The 23,052-nt window shown below is 39.6% G+C and overlaps 1 protein-coding gene across 1 annotated transcript in view; it reads left to right on the top strand.

Moving 5' to 3' along the window:
• Window positions 1-22,460, top strand: part of LOC148206352 (methionine aminopeptidase 1A-like) — a 28,146-nt gene extending 5,686 nt beyond the window's left edge. The window contains exons 3-16 of the mRNA XM_088104239.1: window positions 1,496-1,666; window positions 1,889-1,964; window positions 2,077-2,124; window positions 2,228-2,272; window positions 2,636-2,735; window positions 9,634-9,685; window positions 9,768-9,809; window positions 16,076-16,137; window positions 16,224-16,322; window positions 20,724-20,797; window positions 20,897-20,966; window positions 21,319-21,384; window positions 21,467-21,555; window positions 22,019-22,460. Coding sequence (XP_087960365.1) covers window positions 1,496-1,666; window positions 1,889-1,964; window positions 2,077-2,124; window positions 2,228-2,272; window positions 2,636-2,735; window positions 9,634-9,685; window positions 9,768-9,809; window positions 16,076-16,137; window positions 16,224-16,322; window positions 20,724-20,797; window positions 20,897-20,966; window positions 21,319-21,384; window positions 21,467-21,555; window positions 22,019-22,096 — 1,072 coding nt within the window. The 3' untranslated portion in view covers window positions 22,097-22,460. The remainder of the gene's footprint in view (window positions 1-1,495; window positions 1,667-1,888; window positions 1,965-2,076; window positions 2,125-2,227; window positions 2,273-2,635; window positions 2,736-9,633; window positions 9,686-9,767; window positions 9,810-16,075; window positions 16,138-16,223; window positions 16,323-20,723; window positions 20,798-20,896; window positions 20,967-21,318; window positions 21,385-21,466; window positions 21,556-22,018) is intronic.
• The last annotated feature ends 592 nt before the right edge of the window (window positions 22,461-23,052 follow it).

The raw sequence follows: 23,052 nt of genomic DNA, 5'->3' as shown, positions 1-23,052 counted from the left end.
AGAGCTGTGGTTACTAACCTTGATCGTTACCATCATATTCTGGAGTTTACGTAAACTCTCGAGTTTACATAAACTCTCGAGTTTGACAATCTTGATCATTACCACCTTGTTTGAAGGGGAAACCCTTGGAGGAGAGAGGGCTCTCCTATTTTTGTATTCTTTTTATTTAGTCTTTCCAATAAAAAAGATTACTCTTCTTTCTCTCGGGTATAGGATTTGTTCTAAGATAGAACAACTCCTATACCCTTTCCTGATGCGTCACATTCCACATGGAATGTTTTTGAGAAGTTTGGTTACTCCAGAACTAGAGCTGTGGTTACTAACCTTGATCACTAACCTTGATCGTTACCATCATGAGTTTACGTAAACTCTCGAGTTTGACAATCTTGATCATTACCACCTTGTTTGAAGGGGAAACCCTTGGAGGAGAGAGGGCTCTCCTATTTTTGTATTCTTTTTATTTAGTCTTTCCAATAAAAAAGATTACTCTTCTTTCTCTTTCCAATTCTGGTTTCCTAACAAAATCTTTTAGACTAAATGTACGGGAGTTGTGAAGGTCTTTTTTCTGTTTAGTTTTAGGCAATGATTCTACACAAGACTTAAGTTCTTTAAATATTTGAAAGAGATAATTGGCTGTTCTGGCTCCTATAGAATGCTCATTGTCTCCATAATCTTCATAGAGTATAATACCAGTATTCTATGTTTACCATAGAATGCCATATGTGTTTTACATACCACATAGCATCTAGCCCCAAAACCACTAGAGTGAGATAGCGGCTGTTCTGAATAATTTTTATGTAGTTTATATTTATATGATGCATACTAATACTTAAAAGTTTTCCAAAATGATAAAAAGTGCTTGATTCACGACTTCCATTGGTGACAATACAAAGCATTGATGTCTTAAATAAAGCATACAAGCAAATACCCAGAAAAGTGTAATACAAGTTTTCTAGATAGAAATTATCAAGCATCTTCTAAATCCAAGTTGTCTCCATCATTTTTACAACCATTATGGCTGTAGATTTCGTATTTGGAAATTGAAACCCAAAAATTAGCCCCTTTAAAATCTGCCACCTCTGTTCTTAATGGGCATTTCTGAATTCAACAACTAGCGTCTGCTGTAGTTGCTATTCAGCCTGCCATTTGATCGAGTACAGCTGTTGCACTAAACCACACTGGTGAAATTTAGAATTCTATTAGTTTACAAGTGCAACATGCATGAGTTGGTGCTGACTAGTAATACCTTTTGACCATTGTAATATAAAAAGTTGTGTTTGATCTGATTTAATATCCATAGAAGATTGATTTAGTTATTAGGCATTGGAGATTTAGTGAATGGCATTGTTGCTCCAAATGGAACCATGTAGAAATTGGGGTTGAGCATGGTTGCTAATGAGAGAACAGTGAATTACTAGATATTTACTATTGCTGAAATTTATTTCTCAGTCTTTATATCCTTTATACTCGAGCCAATTTTGATATCTTTTGACAGCTCTCAGGAATGTTTCAAGTCTTCGTGGAGCTCGCACAAATCAGTGCATCTTAAGGCAAAACTATCCCCACCTGACACACAAAATTCAGGCTCAGTTGGTGAAGGTTGGCTATATTGTTTGAAAAGAGGGCAGGCTCGAACTCCAAAGCTTCCTTACTTTGATTGGACTGGGTAGGGCTTTGAATATCTTCGTACTCAACTTTCAAATCCCCACAATTTAATTAATACAAGATGTTGTGTTCATTATCAGTAGTAGTATTTTCTGTTTTTTCATTTCTGTTGCCTTTTGTGATTGTTCATTGTTCTCCTTTTCATTATTCTTATTTTTTGAGCTTAATGTGCTTATTACTTGTTTATTTGTTGAAACCAAAATTTAATTTTTGCTCTTGCAAGATCACTGCGGCCATATCCCATTTCTAGTAAACGGATTGTCCCAGGTCAAATTGATAAACCTGACTGGGCTGATGATGTAAGTTATCTGGTTTAACTTATTTTCTTTAAATACCGTTGGAAGTTATCTTTTTATTACTTAGAGGAGGGTCCATAGGTTGTTGAATCGTTTTTATTTGTATTTGTTCTAGGGAATCCCAAAACTCGAGCCCAATAGTGGTCTGCAGCATACTGTTGAGGTGGATAATTTTGCAATACACGAGTAGATGATTTATTATGAAATGAAAGATCAAATTGGACATTTTATTTTTATTCTACATTCTTACTTGTATTAATATGTAGGTTAAAACTCCAGATCAAATTGAGAGAATGAGGGAAACTTGTCGGGTAAGTTCCTTGCCACTCTTTGCCTCTGTAGATTCTTTAAAAGGAAGATATTTTTGCCCGTCTTCCATCTCTATCATAGCTATAAATCACAGGTAGTGGTGCAGAACAGCAGACTATCATATCTTAAAATGGGATAGCAGTATACTGGATAGTAGGATGACTGTTTTTCTGATTTTTTTCATATTTGTTAGAAAATAGAAAAAATACTTAAAAAATCACGTTTTGAATTGAATAACAAATTGAGGAGCTGTTTAATGCGAGTAAACTTTGGTGATGGAAGGTCTTTTAAATAGTTGTTTATTTTCTACTGTGTGTGTGTAAACTTTAGTGTCTCAAGACGGTTAATTGATTTATACTATGTAGATTGCGAGGGAGGTTTTGGATGCTGCTGCACGTATTATTCAGCCAGGTGTGACGACTGATGAGATTGATAGAGTTGTTCATGAAGCAACTATTGCTGCAGGTGCTAATTGTACCGAGACTTTTTTAACACCTCAAATTTTACCAGCTTTAGTTATTTAGTTTTAGTAAGTTTATGTAGGTTCAAGGGAAATGTTTATATACTTGAAATTAAAATGGATACATATATTTCTACAGGGCTTGCCTCTTCTCTAATCTTAAGGTTACATTTATAGGAAGAAGAAAGTAACCAGCCACACTTTTGACAACTCACCCTAGTTGGAACACACTTAAACACAACTCATACACAGCTTATACATAGCTCACACACAACAACTGATTATTCTAACACTTTCCCTCAAGTTGGAGCATACAAATTGTATGTACTAAGCTTGGAACTAATGAATTCAATTCGAGGTCCTCCTACTTAGTTAACATATCTGCAAGTTGGTCATTTGACCCAACAAGCTCAGTACAAATTTCCTTTGGACAATAACTTTTCCCGAACAAAATGGTAGTCAATTTTTATGTGTTTAGTCCTCTCATGGAATATTGTATTTGATGCAATGTGGAGAGCAGTTTGGTTATTGCAATACATCTTCATAGTTTGAATGTTACATAAGTTGAGCTTTTGAAGGAATTGCTTTACCCATTTAAGTTCACTTGATAGTGATGCCATAACCATATATTTAACCTCGGCTGTTGATCGAGCTACTACATTTTGTTTCTTACTCTTTCATGAAATGATGTTTCCTCCATGGAGAACACAATATCCAATAGTAGACTGCCTATCAATAGACGAGCCTGCCTAATCTGCATCAGAATACCCAGAGACTTGAATACTTCCATTATCTTCATATAACAACCCTTACCTAGGAGCCTTTTTGAGGTACCTTAGAATACGAATGATAGCATTCCAATGGCCAAGACATGGAGCCTGCATGAATTGACTAGCCACTCCAACTGCAAAAGATAGATCCGGTCTTGTAATAGTGAGATAAATCATTTTTCCAACCAGTCTCCAATATTTGGATTGAAGAATAATTCACCTTCTTTTGTAGTTAATTTTTGATTTAGGTCCATAGGACCGTCTACCCGTGTAGAATCAATCATACCTATTTCTTGTAATATATCAAGAGCATACTTCCTTTGGAAGACTACAACTTCATTTTTTGACTAAGCTACTTCAGTGCCCAAGAAGTATTTGAGGCTTCCAAAATCCTTGGTTTGAAAATGCCTACATAAGTGTTTCTTCAGTTGAGATATTCCAACAGTATCATTTCCTGTGATAACTATATCATGAGCATATACTATTAAGTAAACGCATTTCATGAGAGATGTATGATGGTAAAAAAGTGAATGATCTGCTTCACTGCGTTTTAGGCCAAATTGTTGAACAAAAAGCTGAATTTTCCAAACTAAGCAAGTGGTGACTGCTTGAAGCCATATAAATAGCGATGCAACTTGCATACCATACCACACTCCCTCTGAGTAACAAATTTGGTAGGTTGTTCCATATAAACTTCTTCTAGATCATCATGGAGGAAGACATTTTTTATATCTAGTTGATGAAGTGGCTAGTTATGAATTGCTGCCATTGCAAAGAGTAGACGAATGATAGTCATCTTGGCCACGAGAGAGAAAGTGTAACAATAATCAAGGTCATAAACTTGAGTGTATTCTATTGCAACTAACCGAGCTTTGAGGCAATCAATTTTACCATCAGAGTCAATTTTAACCGCATACACCCATAGAGAATCAATTGCCTTTTTGCATGGTGGAAGGGGCACCAATTTCCAAGTTTTATTGTGATCAAGAGTTTGGATTTCTACAATCATAGCTTGTCTCCATCCACGATGATCAAGTGCTTCTTTCACATTTTTGGGTATATCTATAGAAGACACTGAAGATACAAGAGAACCAAAGGAAGGCAATAATTTGTGATAGCTAAGAAAGCTATAAATGGGATGTGGGTTGCGAGTGGAACAAGTACTTTTTCTAAGAGCAAGAGGCCACCTTCAATCATCTTCGGGAGTCGTGATAGGAAGTGATGACCAGCAGTTTCAACCAAGTGCTTATTTTTCCTTTCTGCTAACCATTTTGCTGTGGTGTATGGGGACAGGTGGACTAATGCAATATACCATAGGAACTTAAAACTGCAGAAAAAGTGGATGAGAAGTATTCTTTGGCATTGTCACTTAGGATTTTGATGACTTGACCGAATTGATTCTTGACTTCATTCAAAAAGGAGGTGAAGATGGATATCAATTCAAAATGATGTTTCATAAATAAACCCAAGTGCATCTTGAATATTCATCAATGTACATAACAAAAAACCTAAAACCAAAACATAAGACGTGACTAGGTCCCCTGGTATCAGAATGAATAATAGAAAAACTAGAATCACACGTTGATTGTGACCTTTTTAGGAAGGAAGATCTAACATGTTTTCCTAGTTGACATGACTCACATTCTAAAGTCTTGATACTACTAAGGTCCGAAAACATTTTTTTTTTGAATTTCAACAAATGGGATTACCAAACCGATCATGTAACATTTTAGGACTAGGAGCTGTAACACATGACACATGTGGAAGAGATAAATGGTATAGTCCTCTAATTTCATATCCTTCTACAATCTCTCTCCCCGACCCACAGTCTTATATAACAAAAGATTTGTTATCAAAGGTTATTGAACAATTTAACGATTTGGTTAACTAATTTAAGGAAATCAAATTGAAAGGAGCTAGGGACAAATAGGACAAATTTGAGATTTAGAGAGAAAGACATGGAGGCTTAATCGACTCCCTTTGGAGAAACTTTAGAACCATTTGCAAGGGTTATGAATTGAGGTGTTTCTTGAAAAGAAATGGTTGAGAACAAATAGGTATTACCAGAGATATGATCAGAAGCACCCGAGTCAACTATCCATTAATTTTGACCTTCTAGGGTTTGAGAATTGCAAGCTATTGGTGTACTTGGAGGATGAGATGTTTGTGCCATGCTGTTGGATTTTAATCGTAGATACTCCTGATATTCATCCTTAGTGAACTTTGAATTTAGAAGATTCAGCCAGAGAGATGTTAGCTGTTTTGGGAGGAAAACTATTAAGGAAGTAGCAGTTCTCTTGGGTGTGACCCATTCTTTTGTAATATGTGCACTAACCTCGCCCTCGACCTCCATGTCCTCCTCTAGTGTCACGTTCTACACTTCGTTGCGTGGCAACCATGATAGATGGTTCTACTACTTCATGAGCTTTTTGAGTTTGAGGCATCAGGACTCGAAGAAGGCGTGTGGTCAAGGTTTCCATGGAGGGAACTTCATGACTGGTTAGAAGTTTATCTCTAATATGAGCAAAGTCGAGATGTAGAGCCCGAAGAATCATCACCATATAATACTTGTCCAACCTCTTCTTGATATCCTCCAAAGATTCCACTTCCAAAAAATCCAAAGCTCTTCAACCGTAGATTGAGCTTCAGTCATTAAAGACACCATATCACGGTTTATCATTCTAAGAGATGCAAGCTTGTTTGCCGTATCATAAAGACGTTGAATGTCGTTGTCATAGATGCTTTGAGATTTCTTCCAAAAAGAGTGACAAACTCTGAAAGTTCTCAAGGATATAAGGAGTCTTGGTTTTACTGATTGCCATAACAGGGTACACAACTGGAAATTTGTTTGTTTCCACTTATCAACTTTCTCGGCAGGCACATGGCTTCCATCTTGCTCAAAGTGGTCATAATATCCTTGGCTAAGAAACCACATTTTGACTGCAGCAGACCAAGATAGGTAATTTTTCCCATCTAGTTTCTCGAAAGTAATTGAGAGACTTCCAGATAATGAAATAACACTGCCAGTTGCCATTTTTGGTCAAGGAAACAAAAACTATCCACGCAAAACAGAAAAATATATGACTTTCCACAAGGGTGGCTACTGGACTATACTAAAATAAAGTTTCAAGGGTAAGGACAGAGAGAGGAGGTTTTGAGGACACTATGAAGGTGATGCAGTGGTGTTCCGATGAGCAGATGGTGGTGCGCGGACAACATGCGTCGGTTCTGAACATAAACATTATGTGTGTGGCGGTGTGTGAAGCAGAACTGAACATCGACACAATTAGGGTTGGTCATTGCGTTGAGAGACGATCCACATCTGATGGTTGTCGGACCTATGATTGCGGACAGTGCAGACAGTGAGGAAACATCAATAGTGGTTGATAATGCTAGATAGTTTCAGATAAAGGTAGAAAGTAGTAAATCACTATTGGACAATGGTGGAAAGTGGCAGACACTTTAGATAGTTCTGGACAGCTCGCTCTGATACCAACTTAAAATTAAAATGGATACATATATTTCTAGAGGGCTTGCCTCTTCTTTAATCTTAAGGTTTCATTTATAGGAAGAAGAAATTAACTAGCCACTCTTTTGACAACTCACCTTGGTTGGAACACAACTCACACACAGCCAATACACAACAACTAATTATTCTAACATATATTAGGAGAAATAAAAGGGACAAACAATTATAATTGTTTGTGGGTAGGTTTTGTTGTCTCGGACTTTTATAAAGTTTGGGTAGGCAGTTGTTTTTAGTAGTTTTTTAGGAAGTTTTGTAAAGGGAAGGCTAGGGAGAGTTTGGTCCTCTCAACAGACCAAGGCTAGTGTAATAGTTTGGATTAGTGTGCTTATTTCATTGTTAATAAAGCTGCCTGACTTGTTTGGGTGAACATCCAAGAACCTGTGTTGGAAGTCTTTACACTGGTAATAAAATCTGGGTTCCTATCATTGGTATTCAGAGCCACTTTCCTAGTGTTGTGGTGGCTTTGTGACATGGTAAATACGAGAATGGAGGCAAGATTGGATGGATTGGAGTGCATAATGAAAGAACAAGAACATGAAAATCAGAGAAGGTTCCAAAGGTTGGAGGAAATGCTTACAAGGTTGACAGGGTTGGTGGAACATTTCACATCCTTTGATAGACAAATAGCGTACAATGCTTCTGTTGCTAAGGAAGGTAGTGCGGGCAGTCTAGAGAATGACAGAGGGAATGAAAGTGGTCGTTTAGGACTCACTTAGGAAACATGGAGAAGCTAGATAGTCCTGTTTTTGCAGGAGAAGATGCTTATGGCTGGACTAACTAATTGGTTGAAGAGATGTTTTTGGTTGAAAGAAGTCAATGAAGAAGAGAGGACGAGGGTTGTTTTGGTGGCTTTGGAGGGAAAAGCCCTGATTTGGTTCCAATGGTGGGAGACCTGCTATTCGAATCCCACATGGGAGGCTTTCAAAAAGGTGGTTGTTCAACGGTTCCAACCAATAGTGATTCAAAATCCTTTTGAAGTCTAGATTGGGGCAAATTGGGCATGTGGGAGAGTATATTGAACAATTTGAGCAATATGCGGGGTTCTTGAGAGGTATAAGGCAAGATTATTTGATTGACATTTTCTGAATGGATTGAAGGACGAAATAAGAGAAGAGGTTAAGTTGTATGAGCCTAAGAGCCTTGCTGAGTTAATGATTAAGGCTCAAATGGCGGAGGAAAAGTTGAGTCACCATCGAGGGGGACTCTCTAACTGTGCAACTTCAAAGTAACACCTACAGACAATTGCCACCTACTCGCCCTTCCTTAAAGGAAGGGGGAAATTTAGTGGGTTTTACCAACTCTAACAAAGGAAGTGGAGAGAGCATGGCTGTGTGAGCACGATCAATAGTTCTCATGCTGGGACTCAACAAGGAGGGGCACCATTTAAAAAATTGTCCCAAGAAGAATTGCAAGATAAGATAAAAAAGGGCTTATGCTTCAAGTGTGATAAAAAGTTTAGGCCTAATCATACTCGCAAAAATAAAAAGCTCCATATGTGCTTATTTCGAAAGAGGAATTTCAGGAGTTAGGGGAATCTGTTGCCTGCATTAATAAAGAAGTTCCATACTTTCACCTTGTAGGCAGTTGTTTTTAGTAGTTTTTTAGAAAGTTTTGTAAAGGGAAGGCTAGGGAGAGTTTGGTCCTCCCGAAAGACCAGGGCTAGTGTAATAGTTTGGATTAGTGTGCTTGTTTCATTGTTAATAAAGCTGTCTGGTTTTTCTGGGTAAACATCCAAGAGCCTCTCAGAAGTCTTTACAGTGTTAATAAAATCTGGGTACCTATCAGTTTATTAATCAATGAATGAAGCTAAGATACTTCAAAGTAGCAGTTTTCTCTGTGGCATACCCACATTTGACATATCCATGTCAAACACTGCACCGATAAATCAAATAATCATAGTATCTATTTTTAATTTCTTTTGCATTTTCTTTTTAAAACATGTATACTCTCATAATTTAGGATAGAATCTTATATTATTATTATGCTGAGAATACAATCCATGTATACAAGGCTAGGAAGCTATTTTAGGATGCATGATAATAACTCCTAGACAACCAGATCCCTATGATTAAGGGATATCTCCATTATTCACAATAATTATAATCTACTAAAAAAGGAAAAAATATATTTAATAAAAAACAATGATTCCGACAGAAATAAAACAGATTCTAACATATAGAAATAGGAATATTGCAATTCCTTATTTGAAATGTGTCAGGTCTTCTAATTTTTATAATTTGTCACATTTCGCTGATGTATGTTTATTTTATTTTTTCATATAGATAATGTTGGCATTACTCTAGCTGGTTAGTGTTGAGTTTGTATTTCCTGTTATTTAATAATCACTTACTGTAGAATGCAGAGAGACATCTGGCAGAATTGCTTCTTGCCCCTTCCACCCTTTTTGTTATACTATTCGGTACAATCATCTTTTATAGGAAAAATATATTTACTTTCATAGAAAATACACTGAGAGTAGGCTTACGAACCTTGTTATAATTCTGTTTCTTAATGGTCCCTTGAGTTTCTTGATGTCTTTGTGTTTTGTTCATTACAGATAGTGATTGGTGATGAGATTTTCTTTTTTACTTTTTACTTTTGCAGGAGGATATCCATCACCTCTTAATTACCATTTCTTTCCTAAATCTTGCTGCACGTAGGTACTTTTCTTCTGTAATGTCATATTTTTCTCATATTTTCTAGGTATATTTAAGAGTGAAATTTGCACTATCTAACAGGTCAGTTAATGAAGTAATATGCCATGGAATTCCTGATGCAAGGTAGGTGTTCTGTTGCCTTTCTAATCTATCTATATTATGGTTTTCTTTGTTGCCGGTATTCAGTTTTTCTCGTGGCTGTAATTATTGTAAACTAACTTTCCTAACTAATGTTTCCTTGGTACTTGACACTATATGAGTGCAGGTGCCACTGTTAGAGAGTGAAGAGTGTATGAGAGGAGGAGAAAGCATTAATTACCTAACTGCCTAACTGTTTAGCAGTTAGGTAAGGCGGGAAGGGGAACTGTGTATAAAGGGTTGTAGGGCACATTGTCCTGGGAGGGGGATTAGGCTCCTTAGTTACGAGTTGTACATCTTTTCCTGAGAATTGAATACAGATACTATTCTTTTTCGTGAGTGTACCATTGATTGTTGTGTGTGAGTGTTGTGTAACAATTGGTCTGACCTGTCGGATCCTATTGAGCGTGAAGATCAGAATGGAGGGGCGCATGAAGGTAGTCGAGGGACAGTTGGAACATATGGAGATCGCCATGGACGGTTTGAAGGCGGAAACGGTGGCAATTCGTCAAGACTCAACGACGATGCGCAAAGACTTGCAAGAATTGATAAGGATCACGGGAGGGCAAACCAGACAAATGGATGGGAATTCAGACAGGAGTCAGGGGTCTATTAATGGTAACCGGGGCCACCCAGTTAGCGGAGAAGGGTGGAGTTACCCATTTTCGAAGGACATGACCCACTGAATTGGATAAACCGGCCAGAGAAGTTTTTTGAGATCCGGAGGGTGACATAATCGGAGAAGGTCGAATTGGCGTATATTAGCATGGAGGGAAGCACAAGGTATTGGTTCAAATTCTGGAAAGAAAAGGGTAGGAATCGATCTTGGGAGGGTCTGAAAGAGGCTATGGTTATCAGGTTTGGAGGCAGGAATTGGGGCAGAATTTTTGAGAGATTGGCAGCGATAAAGCAAACTGGTACAGTGGAGGAATATGTGCAAGATTTCGACGTGTTGGTGGGACAGACCAAGGTGCTTTCGGACGAACAACTGTTGGGTTATTTTCTGGCTAGGATAAGGTAGGAGCTTCTGTGCCAAATAAGACCCCACGATCTTCAAGAACTGATAGTAGCAATAAGGATTGCGCGCGATGTTGAAGACGCACAACGCGGGTCGAGGGCGAATGGTTGGGCAACGACCAAGAATACTCCTTCTTGGGGGCATTAGACGGGAGGAGGAGGCATGGTGACGAGAACTGAGCCTATAAGAAGCAACCTCGGGAGGACATGTGCGACGAAGAGTGTGGGGTCGATGAGGAGGGAAGGAAACGTGGGAAGCAGTGCGTCGAGGGGCGGAAACACAGTGGGCAGTGATAATAGGTGGCAGAACTCGAGAAATTTGCCTTAACAGAATTCTTGAAGTGGAGGGAGGAAGGGCATTGTTTTAGGTGTGGGGGCCCTTTTAGCCCTGAGCACCATTGCTCAAAGAGGAGCTTACAAGTAGTAATACTGGCAGAGGATGAAGAAGAGGATGCTGAAGAGGAGGTGGTCGAGGTTGAACAAAAACTGATGGAGTTATTAGTCATTTCGGCCGAAGGGCTCACCCAACCAAAGACAATGAAGCTGCAAGGGAGAGTTGGGAAGAAGACCGTGCTGATGGAACCCGAGGCACTGCTGAAAATGAAGGAGGTGGAAACATGGCCCTGGTATGGAGTCTGGAGAAGATGGAACGTGGGCAAGTGGAAGGACAAGAACAAGGCTAATTGGGAAGCAAAATGGGGAACTGGAGCAAATCTTAGAGCTTCAGTCAGAGGTCTTTTGTAAGCCCGAGGGACTACTTCCTGACAGGGACAAGGTGCACTAGATAACGTTGCAAGAAGGAACAAATTCGGTGAATGTTAGACCATATAAGTGTCCTCTCTACCAGACCCCCCTTGCCTTCTTATAGAGGCAACCCACTTCTAACTACCCAACACAATTAATTCCTAAACTGTTTTCTCTCCCCTACATCTATTACCCATTATAACCTCTCATATTAGATCCTATCATTACACACTGCTGCAGAACAACCTTGTCCTCAAGGTTGGAATCGTGAAATTTGATCTCCTAGCTCCTCTTCATGATCGTGTAATCATACGAAGGGAACCCTCTGGCAACTGCCCTCCAATTCATGTCTGGAGGTTTGGGTGGTGGCAATTCCTCCACCAATGACTTCCATTCTTCATGGATTTTATTAGCTTCCAACATTTTGGTCACCTCTTTTCCAGAATCATAAGCCCTGAGGAAATGGTCTTCAATGTCTTTTAATGCTTCAAACAACTCTTTCCCCTCTGCGGGTGTATCAAGCGCAAGGCCCCTTTTTTCTTTTCTGGTCCACCTCTTCATAGAATCCATCCTTCTCTCCCGGGCATTGATTCTTCCATCCACCTTTCCCTACCCAGCCTTCATTCTAATTGTAAGACTGTTCAGCCAATGACTTGGAGACCATTTTGACTGTAACACCGTTCGGCCTTTGACTATAACTGTAAGACCGTTCGGGTCCAATAGTCCTCTTCCGTGCGAATTTGGTAGTCCTTTCTTGTTCGGATTCGGTCGTCCTCTCTTGTTTGGATCCAACATATTGTGGGTGTTCAGTACTGACCCCACACTCTCGACGGCTCCCGATCTGCCTAGGTGATTGGCCTCGGATCGCTCGGCGACTTTGGATCTACCTGGGTGATTGGCCTCAGACCGCTCGGCGACTCCCGATCTACCTGGGTGATTGGCTTCTAACCATTCGACGACTCCCGATCGGCCTGGGTCATAGCGATTGGCTTTGGACCGCTGGCAACTCTTGATCGGCCTGGGTTGTAGCGATTGTCCTTGGACAGTGTCACCTCTCCGCTCGGTTGTCTCCAAGACAATTGCTCTTCAATCCTGCTCCCGTTCCCCACCTTTGCCCCTCCCTAGAACTCCTCAACATCCCTTGGAATCTACATCGCCACCATCAATTCCTACGGGTCATGCGGCCGGACTTGATTCCGGATGTCCTCTTGCAATCTCGCAAGAAAATATCCTAATAGCTGCTCGTCCGGCACCCTCTTCATTCGACCTGCCCATATCTTGAAGTATTGTACATACTCGTCCATCGTCCCCGTCTGTTTCGATGTCGCCAAACACTCAACAATGGTTCCAAACCTTACCACCAACGCATCCTTCAATCCTGCCCAAGAACGAATCTTGGCCTTCTCCCTCCAGAATCGGAACCAGTACCCTGCGCTACCCTCCATACTTATCTATGCTAATCGGACCTTCTCGTCCTCCGATACCCCTTGTAACTCAAAGAATTTCTCTGTGCGATTGATCTAGTTTAGCGGATCGATCCCCTCGAAGACGGGTAGCTCCACCCGTTTCTGCCCACTGTTTTGCCCCTCGTTACGTTCTACTTCCCTGCCTCCTTCTTCGTCCTCCCGCCTCACCCTCCGATGTTCGTTGACGAACGCCTGATTTTCGTCCGATAGCCCTTCCTGGTCGCGAGTCCTTCCTGCCAAGATTCGCATGACTTCTTGCAAATCTTTCCTAATCGCCGCCAAATCTTGGCGCGACGCCGTTGTCTCGACCTTCATTTTATCCACCGCGATTTCCATCGCTTCTATCTGACCCTCCATTACATTCAATCTTCCGTCGATTTTTATGTCCATTTTTCCCCCAATTTGAATCCGACAGCTTCTCAATCCGACAATTCTCCTGTTGATACGACAGCGCTCTACTTCTTGATCCGGCAGGTCAGACCAATTTATTAGGTTCCTGAGTTGGAAACCTAACTTAGACATCCCAATCACACACACAAACTGTCTGTACTAAGAAAATGACTACTAAGAAAATGACTCAAGCTGTCCTCTATACCAGACCCCCCTTGCCTTCAAATAGAGGCAATCCACTTCTAACTACCCAATGCAATTATTTCCTAAACTGTTTTCTCTCCCCTACATCTATTACCCATTATAACCTCTCATATTAGATCCTATCATCTTTGAATCGAGCTACTATTCCAAATAAGTTTCCCATTCCAGTCATAGATGAATTATTGGATGAGTTAAGGGGGGCTAAGTATTTTTCGAGAGTAGATTTGAAGGCGGGGTACCATCAAATCAAGATGGGGGATGAAGACGTACACAAGACAACATTTCAAACTCACCAAGGCCATTATGAGTTCTTGGTGATGCCCTTTTGCCTCACCAATGCCCCGCAACATTCTAGAGTGCCATGAACAACTTGCTTCAGCCATTCATGAGGTTTGGGTTGGTGTTTTTTGATGACATCCTCATTTACAGTCAGAATTGGGAAGATCATGTAAAACATGTGAGTCAGATTTTGAGTGTTTTGAGACAGAACAACTGAATAGCCAATAAGAAGAAATGTGAGTTTGGCAGGGAAGAGATTAGATATCTGGGCCATTTAATAACAGGGAAGGGTGTGGAAATGGACCCAGAGAAAGTCAGGGCAATCATGGAATGGGAGGAGCCCAAGGCTCTTAAGGCGTTGAGAGGATTTCTAGGCCTTACAAGTTACTACCGACGTTTCAGTAGAGATTTGTCGGAGGGATCGTTAAATATGTCCATCTACAAAAAGGAGCTCATGGCATTAGTCATGGCGATACAACATTGGAGGCCATATCTTTTGGGACAAAAATTCTTTGTTCATACTGATCAAAGAAGTCGCAAGTACTTACTGAAACAAAGGATAACTACCCACAATCAACAGAACTAGATAGCTAAGTTACTGGGGTATGATTTCGAGATTTAATATAAATTAGGGGCCACCAATCAAGTTGGTGATGCTTTATCCAGAAGGAGGGAAGATAAGGAGGAGGAGGAGAAAGAATTAAGGGTAGTGGCCCAACCCTATTGGCAAGATTTCGAAGTGTTGAGAGAAGTAGAGGAGATGAAAGCTTTGGTAAAGATCAGGGAAGATATTAGAAGAGATCCTGATATTATACACTCTAGAGCATGACTGCCTGCATCATAAAGGAAGGCTAGTATTATCTGCGAAGTCAACATGGATACCAAAGATCTTAGTCGAGTTTCATATGACCAGCACAGGGGGCACTCAGGGGTTTACCGCACCTATCGCAAAGTTGCCCAGTCACGCTACTGGATAGGGATGAAGAAGGGGGTTACTGACTTTGTGGCTAGATGTTTGATATGCCAACAACACAAATATTTGGCATCCTTTCCCCAAGGGTTGTTACAACCCTTACCCATACCTCACGCTGTTTGGGAAGAAGTGAGTATGGATTTCATAGTAAAGTTGCCCAAATCATAGGAGTATGATGCGGTGTTGGTAGTGGTGGATCGCCTCAGTAAGTATGGGCATTTCTTACCATTGAAGCATCCTTACACTGCACGCACAATTGTAGAATTGTTTGTAAAGGAGGTAATAAGGCTGCATGGGGTGCCAATATCCATTGTTAGTGACAGAGATCCACTCTTCTTGAGTGTTTTTTGGAAGGAAATCTTTAAGATGCAGGGAACGCAGTTGAAAATGAGCATTGCCTATCATCCTGAATCGGATGGGCAGGCTGAAGTGTTGAACAGAATACTGGAAGGATACCTGAGCAACCAAAAAGCTGGAGTACGGTACTTCCTTGGGTGAGTATTGGTACAATACTAGCTATCAAAGTGCAGCGAAGTGTACTCCTTTTGAGATGGTGTATGGTAAAGCCCTCCCCGCCCCCCTCCTCCTTAAGTAGGTTCATACCTTGGGAAACATCAATGGAAGCGGTAGCACAGGAGTTACAAACGCGTGATGAAGCTTTGAAGCAGCTAAGGTTCCATTTAACCCGAGCCCAGGACATGATGGCAAAGTTTGCTAACAAAAGAAGAAGACCAGGAGATATTAAGATTGATGATTGGGTCTATTTAAAAGTTAGACCGCATATGCAACTTCTATGCCTTTGAGGCTGCATCCCAAATTGGCAGCAAGGTATTTTTGATCCTTTAAAGTTTTATAGCAAGTAGCGGAGGTTGCTTTCAAACTCCAATTACCAGAAACAACCAGGATCCATCTAGTGTTTCATGTGTCCCAGTTGAAAAAGGCAGTAGGTACTAGGAATGTTGAAAAGGAACTACCAACCAGATAGTTATAGGACACATTAGTTGTACATGTTTTCTTGAGAATTGAATACAAATACTATTCTTTTTCTTGAGTGTACCATTGATTGTTGTGTGAGTGTTGTTTTTGAGTAGGTTTCTTTCCGAGAAACCTAACAGACTCACTGAGAGATTATAAGATTAAACTTTAGAGATTCTCTTTATAATATAGTCATTATGCAGGAAGCTTGAGGATGGTGACATTGTAAATGTTGATGTCACTGTGTACTATAAAGGTGTCCATGGTAAGTTGCTTACCATATATATGTTTCACAGTTTCGCTTGAAGTTCATAAATTGATTATTGAATAATTTTGTTAATTGTTATGCAGGAGATCTCAATGAAACATACTTTGTAGGAAATGTTGACGAAGAGTCTCGCCAACTAGTAAAATGCACTTATGAGTGCTTGGAGAAGGCAATATCCATTGGTATATATCCATTTGATATCAATTTTAATGTTTCTATATGTTGTTTAAGTTTCAAATATGATTGTATTTTTGAAACATTATAGCAGTCATGGATCTCTTGTTTGTCTTATCTCTCATGTGTACCTGTTAGGTACCTAGGTTTGGAACCTAACAAGAACACACTCAGAAGATAGAAAGAACAATGAAAGAATGGGTTTCTATATTGAAATTGAGAATGATGTACGCTGATAGCGCTAATGCCTAATCCCCTCCTTGGCCGTAACGGAGGCCTGATCCCCCTCTTCTAGCCAAAGTCCAGATTTACAAAATAATACTCAATGATGCCCCTGACAACATAACAAGGTCTTATTTATACAATTTCTCCACCTTCTATCCTAAACCCATTACCCATTATATCCTTTTACCCTATATCCTAACATTACACCTCGCTGCAAAACAACCTTGTCCTCAAGGTTGGAACCGTGACGCTTGATTTCCGGGCTCCTCTTCCACATCGTGTTACCCTATGAAAGGCACCCACTGGCTACTGCCCTCCAATTCAAGTTTGGAGGTTTGGGTGGTGGTCAAAATGAGAGACAAAATTTATGTGACCATTTTCGTGTCTTCATTATTTCCTTGAAGGTGAGGAGCTTCTTATTCTTCCCGGTAAAATAACTTCTTATACCATTCAGCTCGCTCCCCCTGCCTTTATACCGTTCGTCTCCTTCCCCTTCCCTTCAACCGTTTGGCTCTTGTTCCTTTCAACCATTTGGCTTGCATTAACAACCCTTGGCAGAGTTGCTACAAGATCTTCCCAAGAAAAATCCTTGGATTTTTGCTCTCAGGACTTGAACCCCTGTTTTGTCTTGTCTTCTAAGTTCTTTGAAGGTTGGGTTTGTATTGAATTTTCTCCTTTATTTGAGGGTTGTTGTGCTTTCTTGATGTCCTGCAGAAGTTCCTCTCTTCTTTCCTCTCTCCATACTGACACCGCATTCTCGGCGGCTCCTGATCGGCCTAGGTGATTGGCCTCGGACCGCTCGTCAACCATCGATCGACATTGGCTATTGCGCATGGCCTCGAACCGCTCGACAACACTCGATCCGCCTGGGTTATAAGCGATTAACCTCGGACTGTGTCACCTCACCGCTTGTTCGTCCCCCAAACGACTGGTCTTCTATGGCCTCAGACCGCTTGATAACTCCCGATCGCCTTGGGCTATCGCTCATGGCCTCGGACCGCTCAACCAATGACTGGGAGATCGTTTTGACTGTAAGACCGTTCGGCCTTTGACCGTTTGGTTCCGCTTGTCCTCTCACATTCGGATCCAGCGGTTCTCTCCCGTTCGGTTCTGCTTGTCCTCTCACATTCGGATCCAACAGTCCTCTATCGTGTGAATCTGTTAGTCCTCTCCTGTTCAGATCCAGCCGCTCCTCTCCTTTTCGCCTCCATGGAATTCTTCAACACCCCTTGCGATCCGCATCGCCACCATCAATTCCTGCGGGTCATGCGGTCGGACTTGATTCCGAATGTCCTCTTGCAATCCTTTAAGAAAATATCCTAACAGCTGCTCGTCCGGCACCCTCTTCGTTCGACCCGCCCATATCTTGAAGTATTGTACATACTCGTCCACCGTCCCCGTCTGTTTTGATGTTGCCAAACGCTCAACAATGGTTCCAAACCTTACCACCGACACATCCTTCAATCCTGCCCAAGAATGGTTCTTGGCCTTCTCCCTCCAGAATCGGAACCAGTACCCTGCGCTACCCTCCATACTTCTGTATGCTAATCGGACCTTCTCGTCCTTTGATACCCCTTGTAAGTCAAAGAATTTCTCTGCGCGATTGATCTAGTTCAGCGGATCGATCCCCTCGAAGACGGGCAGCTCCACCCGTTTCCTCCCACTGTTTTTCCCCTCGGTATGTTCGTCTTCCTGCCTTCTGTTGGCGTTGACAGATAGAGACTCTATAGGACTAATGCCATTTAAGATACGAGTGGGTAACGTGTTGATGAGATATGTGGCAGTTAACACAACTTCTCCCCAGTAGTTTTTGGAACAGACATTTGAAAAAGAATAGCTCTAGTTACTTCAAGAAGATGACAATTCTTTTTTTCCGCAACCCCATTTTGTTGAGGGGTGTTAACACAGGTGAGTTCATGAACAATACCATTATGAGACAAAAAATTGAGAAATTCATGATTCACATATTCAGTACCATTATCAAACCTAATTCTTTTGATATTTTTTCCAAATTGATTTTGGACAAGATGGAAAAATTAACAAAAAGTTGAAAAACTTCGGATTTATTTTTCATAAGATATGTCCATGTGACACGGTACAATCGTCAATAAAGGTAACAAACCATTTGGCTCCGGAAATAAAATCTATGACAAGACCCTGAATTATATCAAATGGTGAAATACTCTTTTTATTACTAATAGGATAAGATGCATGATGGTGTTTTGACAATTGACAAATATCACAATTAAAAGACTCAACAGACTCTTTGGTAAACAAATGGGGAAACAAGGACTTGATAAGACTAAATGAAAGATGCCCAAGCCTTTGATGATGTAGCCATATTTGGGAATTTGCCCACGTCTCAGATGTAGCTTGTTGACTCATAATTTGTGTTGTTTTGGTCATCAAACTCTAAAAAATACAACCCACTTTGCTCCTTAGCAGTTAAAATCGTCTTCCCCGTGGCAAGGTCCTGAAAAACACAATAAGTTGGAAAAAATGTTACTGAACAATTTAAATCCTTTGTGAGTTTTTGCACAGAGATAAGACTATTAGCTAATTGAGGAACATGTAAAACATCCTTCAATATAATAGATGAGTCCAAAATTATATTCCCAGAGCCTCATATAGGTATACCCTGACCATTCGCAACTATAATAAGTTGTGCTTTATTGCTTTTACCATGAGTCGAAAGACCCACTAAATGGTGTCATATGATCAGTTGCACCTGAATCAAGGATCCAAATACCTTGAGACACTTGACCAACACTATTGAGACAAATCTTACCTTTTATGAATAGAGTACATGATCCAGAGGGCTTACTCATTGATTCAACCATTGCTTCCAAGCGCTCTAGTTTCTCCATTTAGCATGACAGTTCTCCGAGTTTCTTCTCCTCTTACCTTAAAAAAAAACTTCTGACAGGGATAGTAATTTTTCTCTTCCAAAAATCTGAACCCGGATTGGGACATACTCATGATTCAAGCCCTGGAGAAATCTAAAGATTCTTCCCCTTTCAATGAATTCAGCAAGAGCAGCAGCATCTGTTTTACACATCTTTATTGTTTGGTTCTGTTCGAATTCCATCCAAAGACCACTTAGGATTTCGTGATATTCTGATACGGAAAGGGAGCCCTGTTTTGTATTAAATATCCTGTACTCAATGTCATAGTAAGCAGCAAGATCCTTTTTTAAAGAAAAAGTGCTCTGTAAATCATCCCATATTTCTCTTGTAGAAGAATGCAACATATAATTTCTCCTTATCTCAGGAATCATGGATTGCCACATCCAAGTCATAATTAATGAATCTTCATTGTCCCAAATTGAGAAATAAGTGTCATCTGGTTCTGGTCCTCCTCCATCTATGTGATCAAGTTTTGAAAGACCCTTGAGAACCCTTCGAATAAATTGGCTCCATTGTAAGTAATTTTGACCGTCCAACCGATCGGTACCTCCTATATTTGGTAGGTCATTAGGTACTCCCAAAGGAACCCTTTTTACTTCAAACATCTTGTAGAACAGAACTAGGAGTCTCCGGTGACCTTTCCCGAGACGATGACGGCGTGTGGGTCACACCGAGAAGAGGAGCAAAACCTTCAAAATCATATATGCTCAAATATAGGCCAAACGAGACGTCACCGACCCCAGGAACAGACTCAGGAGGCTCCGACGACCCTGTCTGTGGCGGCGGTGGCGAGTGGGTCTCGCCGGAGGTGGGCGTGTGGGCTACACGCGCCGGCGTTGTGATCGCCGGTGTTGGGCGCACCTTTCTGCCCTATCAACGACCCCAACCAACGGCGGCAGTAGCGGTGGTCGGACAGCGGCGGCGGTGCGACTCTGTTGCAGCGGAATGGAGCCCCTAGATTTAGAGCTCTGACACCAAGTTTAAAATAAGACTTATTTATTATTATCAATCATGAAAAATACATTCTCATATCCTCTATTTGTAATAATCTAAAAAGTAGTGAATCATACTGGATGAGCTACTCGGTATGTTGTAGATAAGTATGTTGTAGATAAGTATTAATAAATGATGTTTATGGATGACCATACAAGCATGCATTTTGCATTCGGATTATATTGTGTTTATTTGGTTTGAAATATTTTATAATTAAAATGTATATATAATATTTTAGTAATTTAAACTAGGGGACCCTGATCCATCTTTTTTGGCTAAATTTAGTTAAACCTGGGATAAGATTCCGTGAAATTGGTGAAGTTATTAATCGTCATGCTTCAATGTCTGGCTTCTCAGTGGTAATGTTTTACTTTTTGCTTCTTTATTTTCTTAATCTATTTATTGTTATTAGTTCACTATAGTGAATTCTTATCTTCTGTTAGTTTTTTTCCACTTAGGTAAAATCATACTGTGGTCATGGAATTGGAGAGCTCTTCCACTGTGCACCAAACATTCCTCATTATGCTAGTATCCTTCCTTAGTTTTTAAGCATTCAAAGGTATTGAAATGCTTTTTTTGGAAATTATTTTTTGCATCCTCTGATGTTTGATCTTATCATTCAGCACAGTATACACATTTATTTTAATATAAAGTGACCAATTGTTTTTTTCTTAGGCATATAAAAGGGCTTGTAAACTTAGAAATTGTTGTATAGATGTTAGACTTTCACTTCCTATTGACAATCATCTTGTACATAACATCACTTGCTTGAAACATCATCCAATGTGAACCTCTTGCTTTTCTATCCCTTTCAACAAAGAATAAAGCTAGAAAGTAGAAAGAGAACATGTGGAATGTATACACCTTAACCACTTAACAGGAAATAAAGCAGTTGGTGTGATGAAGGCTGGACAAACCTTTACAATTGAACCAATGATCAATGCTGGTATGCTTACACTTTCTATAATCGCTTAAATAGATAACGAATGGATATACATGCAACAGTTGTAAGATTATTTTTTTAATAGGTGTCTGGCGTGATCGTATGTGGCCTGATGGATGGACTGCTGTTACAGCTGATGGTAAACGAAGTGCTCAATTTGAGCACACTCTTTTGGTAAGTCCATTTATGTTTTTTTCCCGAGTCCTATTACAGTATTCTATCTGTTTTCTTCATTTTGTCACGGTCTTGATGAGCTGAAAGGTGATAATAAATTAGAGAAAATGATGGAAATTTTAAATTTTGGTTGGAGTTTTCATTAACCACTAGTTCTTTAGTTTCTCACCTCTATATATAATGTTAATGATATTGATGTGATACAAACATGCGAGACTAAGCCTTTGCAAACTATTAAGATACCAGAGAACAAAAAATGTCTTGGTTCAATGTAGGTTTAAATTTTTGGGTATATTGCGGGTTCAAACCTATAATCTCATGCAAAATATCTGAATTCTACACCTCTCAATTGGATTTAAAGCCATGGTGGTTTCTTTATCTTTATTGTGTATACATTAGTAGTTCATGACTGTTTTTAGCTGATTGTACCTATTTAATAGTTCATGGCTTTCATCATAATTAGGTGACAGATACTGGTGTTGAAGTTCTAACAGAGAGGTTGCAGACATCACCCGATGTTTTTCCTTGGCTAAATTCTTAATTGGGTGAATCAATACGAGGACAGATGCTCACAGTTTCTAAATATAGGAAGAATTTCTTTGCTCTATTTCTCTGGTTGGCTCTTTTGGGTATTGTGTTTGTAAGGTATACAAAAAGAAACAGAAGCAAAATTCATTTTTGTTTAGGTGAAAATTAATTCAAGGATATAGTTATGTAATCGAAGAAAATTAATTCAACAATTTTGCCTTGTGTTCTTTCTATGCTCTGGTAGTTAAGGCAATAATGATGTTTTAGCCAAGTTTTGAACACCAGGTCTTAATTACCACATTTTTGGGTTAATGTCTTGTTTACGTACTATTTCTTGCAACATTTTCATTATTTATGTGATAATCAGTTCTATCTTATCTTCCCTGAACAATGCAAATTAATCATCAAGATTATTGTTTTAAACATGTTTTCATTTGACAGAAATAGTTCCACAGTTTTTTCTTATTATTCATTATTTGAAGTGCTTCTGTTCAAAGTTTAGCTTTGCTTATAAGTTGCTGAAATATATTTTTCGCTTCTCTTTTTATGGAAAGTAAATCTAAATGTTAAATAAATGCACTTTAAAGAATCAGTATAAGTCTTTTATTATAAATTTCGAATTTTAAAAATGTGGTATAATTAAATCTTTATATTTCAATGACTATTCACTTTGTAAAGTTTGGCGAATTGTAATTTCTATATCGGGAAAATTTTAATAGAAGATGGATGTTTTTATTTTTTTATTGTTGAAAATAGTGATAATAAGTTGACAATGAACAATATTACAACAATATGACAATCTTTCTTATTGTCTTTTGATCCGCAAAGAAAAATATATATTCATAAACGTGTGTAACCTATGTACAAAATTAGATCTAGCTACAAATTTACGACAATGTCCAAAATAAAAAAGATCAGTTAAAATTAGGAGAAAGAAAGCTTCCTCATACCATAACATTAAAATAACAA

The sequence above is a fragment of the Vigna umbellata genome, chromosome 1 (genome assembly GCF_029865625.1).
Source record: "Vigna umbellata cultivar VRB3 chromosome 1, Vumbellata_1.0, whole genome shotgun sequence".
In the NCBI taxonomy this organism is placed as follows: domain Eukaryota; kingdom Viridiplantae; phylum Streptophyta; class Magnoliopsida; order Fabales; family Fabaceae; genus Vigna; species Vigna umbellata.
The sequence above is the reverse complement of the archived record's forward strand: the minus strand, read 5'-3'. Positions and strand labels throughout refer to the sequence as shown.